General features: G+C 43.3%; 1 protein-coding gene across 1 annotated transcript in view; it reads right to left on the bottom strand.

Moving 5' to 3' along the window:
- LGI2 (leucine rich repeat LGI family member 2) overlaps window positions 1-10,756 on the bottom strand; it is a 37,177-nt gene extending 26,421 nt beyond the window's left edge. Inside the window, exons 1-3 of the mRNA XM_074272947.1 lie at window positions 10,557-10,756; window positions 8,319-8,390; window positions 4,483-4,554 (exon numbers count right to left, since the gene is read on the bottom strand). Of these exons, the coding sequence (XP_074129048.1) occupies window positions 4,483-4,554; window positions 8,319-8,390; window positions 10,557-10,756 (344 nt within the window). The remainder of the gene's footprint in view (window positions 1-4,482; window positions 4,555-8,318; window positions 8,391-10,556) is intronic.
- Window positions 10,757-11,217: the final 461 nt, after the last annotated feature.

Genomic DNA, 11,217 nt, shown 5'->3' on the forward strand with positions numbered 1-11,217 from the left:
GTGCAAAGCTTTAAGTGCTAAGAACGGAGTTCAGATTTGATCCAAGAAGTAAGAGGGAAACATTAGCATTTATTAAATACTTGGACCTTCACCTCAGGAAAATCGCTTTGGCAGCTATTTGGAAGATATATAGGAACAAGGAGAAACTAAGCTATTTCAACAGTGCAGATGATCAGGGCTGATTTAGGGAACTGATTATGGGAGTGAAGAGAAGGGGACGTGGAAGAAGTATTCTGCAAAATGCAATTATAAGATAAGGCAACCAAACGGATATGTGGGATGAATGAGAGTGAGAAGTGAAGGACAACAACAAGGTTGCAAACACGGGTGACTGCAAGGGTTGTGAAACAGTATTCAACAGTCACAGGGAAGTTTGGAAGAAGAGTGGGTTTAGAGGGGACAGACAATAAGCTCGGTATTGCACATGATTTTAAGGTTTTAAGTGTCAATATAGCAGTTGGCAATGAGGGACTGGAGCTCAGGAGAAAGATTAGGGCTAGAAGTACAGATCTGAGGGTCATTGGTATAAATATTATAATTCCCCATGGAAGTGATAAAGAAACCAAGTGAGAGAATATACAGAGTAAAAAGAAGATAGGTCAGATACTTGGAGAAACCATTCCCTGCATGATCTAGTAGGATGTGCCATTTGGCATATAAGACTCTATCCCTGCCCACAGAAAACTTATAATCTACCAGGAAGTCCCAGCATCCCTGTCTACAAAGAGAGTATGATCAAATAGAAAGGTATATAAGACACTCTTCCTGTCCATAGGAAGCTTAGAATCAAGTAAGAAGTCCCACTTGGTACAGAAGACTCCATCCTTTTTGACAAAGACCTAATGATCTTATAGAAAGTCTCATTTGATATATAAAACACTTCCTGCCCAAGAGGAACTTAGGATCTTCTAGTAGGTGACCTTTGGCCCATGTCACTTGTCCAGCTTCCTAAGCATATACATATGCTATAATAGATAGAGATAGATAGATAGACAGACAGATAGATAGATAGATAGATATAAATATAGCTATATAGCAGTGGCTATACCAGTGGCTAAAGAAGGAAGCAAGTTCTTGCTGGCGCCCAGTAACATAAGATCTTGATTTTTCTCTTCCTGCTTATATAAAAGCTCAATAGGTAGAACTTTTCCTATATGGAATATGATTCAAAGAACAGATTCTATATCTAAGTCTCCTGTAGTCATAGCAGAAATTCCTTAAGGCAGATTTTCTCAAGTTCCAGAGCTGAGAAACAGGATGATGCAGTGGAAGAAAAATGACTGAATTTGGAGCCAGAAGATCTAACTAATAAAGGGCTATGTTGTCACTTATTTCTCCGTGTGTTTCTGTTTCCCCTTCTGTTAAAAATCATAATAATATTCATTCCACCTAGCTCCTGGGTGCCAGCAGCATCAAGCAAAATAATGTTCATAAAGCGCTTCATAAACCATGAAGCACAAGGCTGTCACCTAGGCTTGTTATAAGAAGCTCATTCCCCAATTTACCAACTGTAGAGTAAGAAAAATCTACAGAGTGAGTAGGTGTTCACTGAGGAATACCAGTAACAGCTGTGTACGACTCAAATCACAAAATCTGATTCATCTTCTGAACATAAACAACACACATACAGAATTTTAATATGGTTCTATCTGTGGCTCTGAATTTTCCCAATGTTCACAGTAATACGACTACTTGGTCCAATGGTGCAATTGCTTAGATACTTGGAGCACTGAGTGTAGTTCTGGCTACCTTTAAAGGACACTGACCACTAGAGTGGCTCCAGAGGAAGGTCACCAGCATGGGCAAATGGCTGGAGAGCCTATCTGTTCAGAAGGGAAAGAGAAGACTTGGAAGAATTGTAGGGGGAAATGAGAGCTGCCATCAGCTATCTGAGTGAGTAGTCCATTCAAAAGGGAAATGGGCTCTTTCTTTTTGACAGAATTAGGAGCAAAGGCATATTTTAACTCACTCTGAAGGGAAAACTCTCTCCCAATTAGAACTGTCCAAAAATGAAACAGGCTTTCTCGTGAGGAGCTTTCTCCACAAAACCTGGTGACCACTTGTCAAGGAAAGTGCTGAAAGGATTCCTCAGCTGGAACAGATGTTGTCTGAGGTCCCTTCCCCTCTGTGGTCCAGAGAGCTATTTTTTCATTGTCTGACCCAGGCATTAGCACACATGCTCCTGAGCTAGTAGACCACACAAAAGTTGCTCCCAAGGCTGGAGGAGCCAAACATCTTTACAGATCTCAAAGTGATTTCATTTGGAAAGTTTGACTTCCTGGATGAAGCTTTTTACTCTGTGGAACAAAGATGCTGCTTAGAAAGGTCATTATGGCTTCTTTATTTTGCAAGACTGTTCAGAAAAAATGTGCTACATAAGCAGAAATTACCATTATTATTGGTTACTAATATTATTATTTTTTTGGATGGGAAGGGATAGGGACCTGTGGTTTCCTAAGTTTTGGAACCTCCTCTGCCAAGATGGATCATTAACTCCTTTTGGACTATACTAGAAGCAGATCTGGAACCCAAAGCTTTGGGAATTCTGAGATCAAACCTCTATCTCCTAGGCCACACACACTGTGTCTCCATCAACATTATTACTCCTTCCTCGGAGCTGCTGAGGAGCACATGGGATTTGTATTCTAACAAGAGAACACTACGCTCAAATTTTAGTCCATGGCACTTACTTGCCAGATTGTTTTGTCTCGAAGTAGACTATTAATGTCTTGGGAAAAGTGCTGAATACAAAAGAATGTTACCATGCTACTCCATCATTATGTTCACTATTTACATAGAGATCTTGGCTTGTAAAATCAGATATTTATGATGTTGAAAATTTCAACTGCCATTGATTATAATAATAATAGAAAATTTTTACAGAGATCTGCAGTATGGACTATTTGAAATTCGGCAAGGTTATAGTTTCTTAGTAATTCTAATTTGTCCCTTCTACAACATGAAATTAGTAGTTTTGCATGCACACACACATACACACCACACACACACACACACACTCACATTCATTAGCTTTCACAGACCCTGATGAAGCTTCAAATTCATGCTACACCACATCCCTGATGCAGAAAATAAAATAGGGGGAATTATTTCTTGCAAAGTCGTTTTTTTCTTCCCATGCTGAAAATTAGTACCGAGAGACTTATCTTGTACCCAGCATGTGTTTCGAATTTTAAAATATACCTGTTGATTTTAGATAAGAAACTAGGCAAGGCTTTCAAAATCCCTTTGAATGCTAAGTAGGGAAAAGCAACCTGATAAAAGGATTAACGTTATTAAAATGTTTAAAAGATTGCAGGATGAAAGGACTTGAGGGGAAAAGACATGAAAGTAGAAAGAAGAAACAGGAATTTGGTGGAAAAGTAGAAAATAGATAGGAGGATCTAAATCTGAAAAGGAGACGAAAATTAGCAGAGCCAAATAGCAGGAGAAAGCCTAAGCAGGCTGCCAAGGGACAGTCAAAACAGGGATTGTGAAGTTTTCCACCAAAATGAGAATAATGGACTCTAGAAGCAGCAGTCTTGAACAGCCTTTCTCTCTGTGGCCAGAGAGATATCAGCAAATTATTATGTAGTTACAGAGTTAAAAATATCCAACCCAGGAGCTTCATTTATGCTTACTGCATACTTACCTGCAAATTAAATACTAGTGAGCATGGCCCCTTCTCTGCTCAGTTCTTACCTTCCTTCTTGTGTCTCTCCTTCACCCACTATTCCTTCAAGGCTTAGCACAAGTGTTCTATCCTTCAAGAGCCCACCCATCCAGCTAAAAGTGTTTTGCCTCCTCAACAATTCTTAGAGTGTTTATTTTACAGTTAAGAATTTTAACTTGGGGTCCACCACCTCCAAGGGAACTGTGGATTTACTGCATGGGACTTGAAAACTTAGACAAGGAAAAAAAAAAACTATACCTTTATTTTCACTAATCTATTACTGAAATTTAGAGTTTCCTTCAATTATTTCCTTCACAAATATCATTCTGAATAAGGGTCTTTTAGATTTCAGCAAATTACCAAAACAATAAAAAGGTTCATAATATGCCCCCAAAAAAACATTGCAGAACATTTTACCTGAATCTCTCCTTTTCTCCCCATCACATTCTATTTTATATTAGAATTTGCTTTTTTAAAAATCCTAGCCAAGACCTCCCTTTTAGACCATAAGCTCTTTGAGGGCAAGAATTGTGTCATTTTTCATCCTTGTAGCAACATAGAACATTCTGTACATCATATAGATCCTTAATAAATATTTCTTTAATTGACTTGAATTAAAACAATTACTACTACCCATATGTTATTTGAAAAGAAAAGCTAAGTGGGAGCCAATAAAGCATTGAAATAAGAAGGCAAGGTATTTTTCACCTTTCCCACTCCTGTGCTTCCCAGAAGGCAATTCCCCTAAAGGAAAAGATCCCAATAATTCTCCAGAGTATCTTGAACTCCCCAAACCCCACCTTGGAACTTACAGGTACTCGAGGTGAAAGAGACCAGCAAAGGCATCGTCTCGTATAACTGTGAACGAGTTAGAATTCAGCAAACTGAAATGAAAAAACCAAAGACAGCCCTGTTAGCAACACAGTTATATCCTTTCTGCTTATTACTGGACACATCAAGTGAATTATTATATCACCTCATAATTGGTAGTAAGAGATACTACCTTTCTGGGAATGACCGGACAATCCCAACACTCTAAGATCAAAGACTGAATCCTTGCTCCCTTTTATCACTTTTTCTTCTGATAATGCTAATCTTAGGACGTTTTCACCCTGTAGTTACTGTTCATTAAACGTTATTTGATGTTCCTCAACATAATTCGAAATCACTGTAGAACAGCTAAACTGTAGGGGAAAGAGCTCTATATGAATTGTAAATGAATAGTAATGAAGATGATGAATAGATGAATAGTAAAAAGACATGGCACTAACTCCCATTACACTACTTATTCCATGACTTCAGGGAACATGCATCTCTAGGTCTCAGCTACTTCATATACAAATTCAGATAATATAAATCCTGCCCATCTCACAAGGTCATTGTGAACCTCAAAGGAGATCCATAGGATCAGGGAATTGAGAGCTGTGGTTTTAAAGATCGTCTACTCTAACCTAATGGATATACAAGGATACAGTAAACAACAAAGTGTTTTAAAATGTAGGTGGCCCAGTGGCTAGAGATCTGGGATCAGGATTCATCTCCCTGAGTTCAAATCCAGCCTTAGACATTAACTGTGTGGACCCAAGGCAAGGAACTTAACCACGTTTGCCTCAGTTTTCCCAACTGTAAAAGGAGTTAGAGAAGGAAATGGCAAACTACTCCAGTATCTCTGCCAAGAAAACCCCAATTAAGTGACAGAGTCAGACATAACTGAAAAATGACTCAACAGTAGCACTTAAAATATATGGCAGGGTTTTTATTCTTAACAATAATAAATGTGTTATGGGCATAGAATTCTAGAGCTAAATAAGACCTAGAACACTTAGTTCTGAGAAGAAATTTGAATCAGGGAGAGATGAAATGCTCTACCCAAGGTTATACAATTAACATGAGAGGTAGGGAAAGAACCTTGTTTTTTTGCCTTCACGTATCATTCTTTCCTCCGAGATGCCCATGGGACAATAATCACCTCACAAAATATTCACTGGGATAATCATTTTCTCATTGAAAATGTAGATCCTAATATCTTCAATGATCTTCCATTTCTATGATTATTTAGTTATATAATATTTCCTTATCTCTACCGGTGAATTTAGTTATAACTATTTTAGATATAACCTGAAATTGTTATCATTATTATTGAAGAAAAACTTTTTAAAAAATTCTATGCAAAATTAAAGTTGTAATTATCATTTAAAATAAAATATTTAATTATTTCTACATATAAAGTCCATATTCTTGCCAGAAAAATATATGATTTTCTTTTACATTTTAACATGAAAATGAGTATATATTCATTCTTTTCTCAATCTCCCTTAATACTTTAGGGAATTCTAGTTTTCTCTAAGATGCCAAACAGTAACTAAAGAGAGAGTGTGCTGTAGTGGGAAAAAAAATCTCCTAACTCATATTAACTGTATAACCTTGGTTAACACAACGTCTCGGTGACTCATTTTACTAGCTATAAGACTTAAAAAAAATTTTTAATCTCTCTAGAACTGTTTCCCTCATCTGCAAAATGGGGAGAATAGAAAATGCTAAACTTATCTTCCTTACAGGAATCAAATAAGATATGGATGTAAATAAAAATACCTGGTATTTATACAGTGGTTTACATACATTGTCCTCAGGACAACCTGACACTGGAAATACCATCCACTCTAGCAGTTTCTCTCTCTGGTCAGCTGGTTCTCTCAGAACCCCATTTTAAGGAGCATGATCAGTCCCCAGCTGCCTTCATTGCTTTCCAAGTTGAGATCTCCTAAGGGCTTTCTCCACCATGCTATAAACCTGAGTATAAGCTCCCTCCAGCCTAGAACTACTACTCACATTGGAAGTACCCCACAGCCCTGAGATTTCTCTCTCAGCTGCCTTTTTCCTCCCAGAATCTGCTTTTTAAAGAGAATGTTCAGACCAAACAGATCTCCTCCCATCCTCGGTACTTTGGACCTCCTGGACTTTCCCTCAAACCTCTTCCCAAGCTTTTGCTTGGTCCCTTCATATCTGTCCCACTCTGGTCTTTTCAGCTTCTTTTTATGCCCTGCCTTTCCTTATTAGAAAGTAAGCTCCTTGGGCTTGTATTTGTGCTCCCTGAACTTTACACGGTGCCCCTCTAACGCAAGATAAAATCTCAATAAATGCTCATCAGCTTGGTTGGTTGACTTATTAAGTGTTTACTATGTGACAAACTAAGATTAGGTAGTCCATCTTTCATTTTAAAGATGATGAAACTGAAGTCCATAGAGATTAAGTGATTTTCCTCAGTTTACACAGGTAAGAAACAGGATTTGAACTCAGGTCTCCATTGGGCTTCACAGCTGATGCACTTTCCACTGTACTCTCCCTAAGATACAGCTTTCTAAAAAATACCTCATCTGAGTCTCACCTGTTCATACTGGAGATATTATTATTCTTATTGGTCATAAGGAAGTTGAACTAATATGTTAAATGGTGAGATGTCAGTGGTGGAGTCAGGATCCAAACATATCTTCTGACCCCAAATTCACTGTTTCCCCACTGTGACTTTGCAAATTAGGAAGCATTTTACAAATGTGTAGTCCCTAGGATAAGGTGTGATGACTAGCACCTACCAAAATTAGGAGTTGATGATCAAAGAAAATAAACAAAAAGCAGAATGCATAAATCATTAACATTCTCATTCGTGATTAATGCCTTTATTCCATTTCTTAAGGTCTGGTCATTTTTATATCAAATCAAATGATCAAATGAGACAGAGCATGTGAAAACACTTGGTGAAATGCTAGGTGATTAATAAAAGGAAGGCACTTTCATTATAATTATCACCCAGAAGATGCCAGCTTCCTTATTTTAATTTTCTATCCTTCTCAATTTTTAAGCTACTAACCACAACACAATAAACAGATGACTATACTTTATTATATTATTTATTATATATTATAATATTATATATATTTATTATATATTATATATATATTATAAACCATGACTATAATTTTATTTAATTTACTCTTATAAGTTATCCTAGCTGCTTTAAAAAGTTTTCACCACCAAACAAGGTAAAGTGAGTCCCAGAGCATGGGATTGGTTATGATGTTACACGGTGTCCAGGTGAGCATCCACCAGATCCATAAAGAGTTTTGCACTAGTGATGGGCACATAATAATAGTGGGTGAGGGGCATGAGAGAGCAAGGAAGGAGATTTCTAGAGGGGTCAAATAAAGCTGCTGCCTCTATCTGGTTAGGACTCTGCCTTTTACAAAAGGCTCTCGGAGATCACCTTTCACCTCTCTCCAACACAGAAATCTAAAAATTCAAGGGAATAAGGGAATAGTTCTCATGGGTCACCCTAAAGCCTCCTTCTGGCATTCCCTTTTCTAGGGGCACATTGCTGCAAGAGGCATTTGGAAGCAGATGGAGGAAGAAAACATCTGAATAAAGGTCTATGACTAAGGGGGGGAGGGTAAAAAATAGTTCCAAAGAAATTTATGTGGCCCTGAGGAAGGAAGGAATGAAAGAGGTCATAGTGGCGGTGCCGGACACAGAGTCTGCTTGTCAAGTTGAGGCTGTTTTGATTGATGCAGAACACCCGAGGAGAGAGGGAGAGGCTCACACAGGGGCAGGGATTGAAGAGGAACAATAAATGTATTTGGGACGTTTCCATACTTACAGCAATTGTAAGGAAGGCAGATGAGAAAACATTCGGTCCTTGATTTCAGAAAAGGTTCCATTTACCAGGCTCCTAAAAGCAGGAAGAAAAGGCCAACAGACCCCAAGAACAAAGTCTAGCATTTTCCAGAACTTGCTGGGCAAGGCAGGCAGTTTGTTCCACTGGCACCCCCCAAGTCCCCCCAGCTGCTACCACCTTGAACTTCCTCTTTACAGTGAGCATATTCATGGCACTCCCGGAGAGTGGGGGCTACACAGACATGGCCTGTGTCTCTCAGAGGTAGGAGGGGGGAAAAAATGGAAAAGCTGGTCAATTTGAGCAGCCTTAGGAAACCAAGTCTTGGGTAATCCAAGTCAACTTCTCCATCTTCTTAGGGCTAAACTGCAATGATCCAGACAACTACTTCCATCCTGCCCTTGGATTTCTTTTTCTAGCTCCAAACTTTCAATGGGGAACCTTTGCAGGAAAATACTGGCATGCAAACTCCCTCTATCTGAGCCTACTGGCAATTCCTAAGACAGTCAGGGAGGTGAAGTGGACAAGGCCAGGGCCCCACACCTCAATTCCAAAGTTGAGTTTTCCCAGGTTAGCTATTATGGCAGGCTCCCCCTGTTATGTATCAGCCAGGAGGGAGAGACCGAACCCATGCTAACACTGGGTACAGGGATCTCCTGAAGAAGGACACTGTTAGCACCAAAGCAAATCGGAATCTCTGTAACCTTAAAAAATTTTCTAGGACATTAAGAGGTTAAATGACTCTTCCAGGATGACTAAGTTAGTTATAAGTCAGAGCTGAGACTTGAATTCAGATCTTCCCGGCTCTAGGGCCAGCTCCCTAACCTTTACACCATGCTGCCTCTCCTTAATGTTAATCAATAGCAAGACTCCAGAGTTAGAGCAAGTGCTTCTTGGGAAAAGATCTGAAGGATGCTGAAAGCAGGCAATTAAATGAGGGAACATGGTCAAACTAAGCGTGGACAGGGCTAATGACCCCTGAAGGGAATGTAGCAAAACTATGTGGTAGGTAAAATCGCCCATGGTAAATCCATAGGTCCACTCTGGCCATGAGATGACCTTGACTTACCCCCTTGTCTACCCAGCCCCTCCTTCCTCCCCTGGTTGCCGATAGGAAGACTCCAAAGTGGCAGCCAGGGCTCTCAGTCAACTTTAAAGAAGTTGGTCAAGGTTGCCCATCACAGCACGCTGGCCCAACACTGGCCAGAGGAAGAAACACCTTAGCTGATCTCTAATCCAAAAGTGAAAAACCTTAGCAACTAGCTTCATGCTGGTGACCTCTCCTAAGGAGAGAAGGGTGCTGGGTGTGCATTGACAGCCTGGAGCCCCGGGAATTCCCCCTTCTCTCTAGTTCAGCCCCTACCCAAGATTCCCTGGCCCTTTGGCGAGTAAGCTGTTTGAGCAAGAAATGATGCTCAATCCTCGGGAGAGCACTTGTTCACAACCATTAGATCCTCCGGCCCCTGGAGCTTGAGATCATTGGATTCAAGAGACCCAGTGAAACCCCACCAAGTTTCCGTAGCCCAGAAAAGAGACAACTTCTGGAAGCGGGCTGAAGAAGTCTTGCACAAAGCGAACTCTAGTAAAGGGGGCAAGTGAGCTCCAGCTGGCCACCTATGCACCCCCCCCCCCCGCCCCTTCCGGGCTGCACCCTGATGGGAAAGGAGCTACTTCGGGGCCTCTGAGGATCCGGAGCCCCAGGTCACCAGCCTCTGGCACCTGAAGGGGCTCAAAAAAAAAAAAAAAAGCAGCCCAGATTTGGGCACAAGCCCTGCAGACCCTCGCCTTTAGGCTACACACACACACACACACACACACACACACACACACACACACACACACACACACACACACACACACACACACACACATTCACACACACTCTCACACTCACACTTAGCAAGCTCCCCCCGCCCAGGGGCCTTCCCAGCCCAACCCCCAGCCCTCCCTCCCTCCTTCCACACGCCCTCTCCCCAGCCTGTGTCCTGCGCCTCCCCGTGCCCCCCACTGCCCGCTCAGAAAGTAGGGAAGACCCCAAGGGAATGGGGGCGGGGAGGAGGGGGAGAGCTGGGGGGGAGCGGGTCCCGAGGCACCCTGGGCAGCAGGACAGTCCCGGGGCGGGCGCGGGGCGCTCGGGGAGGAGGGCGCGGGGCGCGCGGGGAGGAGGGCGCGGGGCGCGCGGGGAGGAGGGCGCGGGGCGCGCGGGGAGGCGGGCGCACTCACAGGGAGCTGATGTCCCCCGGGACGATCCTGGGCACCCAGGCCGAGCCGACGCAGATGACGGACTCCTTGGTGCAGCTGCAAGTGGCCGGGCAGCGGACCAGCCGCCTCACCTGGGCGCGCTGCAGCAGGCAGGCGGCGGCCAGCAGCAGCAGCAGCAGGGAGCCGCCGCCGCCGCCGCCGCAGCCCCTCAGCAGAGCCATGCCCCCGGAGCCCCGGAGCCGCCGCCGCCGCTCGAGCCCGAGCCGCAGCCGGGCAGCATGCTGGCCCGGCCCCCCCGGACGGACGCGGCCTCGGGCTCCCCGCGGGGCTCCGGCCGAGGCCCGGAGGGAGGGAGGGAGGGAGGAGGGAGGAGGGAGGAGGGAGGCGGCGGGCGCTGCCGCTGCCTCTACTGCTGCTGCCTCCGCCGCCGCCGCCGCTGCTGCTCTCGCTTGCTGAACTGACTCCTTCCTGACATCAGCACTTTAGCTGCAGCCGCTCCTGGCCCATGAATTATGTATTAAGGGCTCCTTGGCAAAAGTGGGGGTGGGGCGGAGGTGTGGGCTTTCTTTCATCCCCTCCGAGAGAGAGTGGTCAGCTTGGCCCCCGGGCCCTTCGGGGCCGCTCCCTCCCGCTTCCCCGCCCCCTCCCCAGCCGGAGCCCCCGTCCCGCTTCTGGAGCCCCG

The sequence above is a fragment of the Sminthopsis crassicaudata genome, chromosome 6 (genome assembly GCF_048593235.1).
Source record: "Sminthopsis crassicaudata isolate SCR6 chromosome 6, ASM4859323v1, whole genome shotgun sequence".
In the NCBI taxonomy this organism is placed as follows: Eukaryota; Metazoa; Chordata; class Mammalia; order Dasyuromorphia; family Dasyuridae; genus Sminthopsis; species Sminthopsis crassicaudata.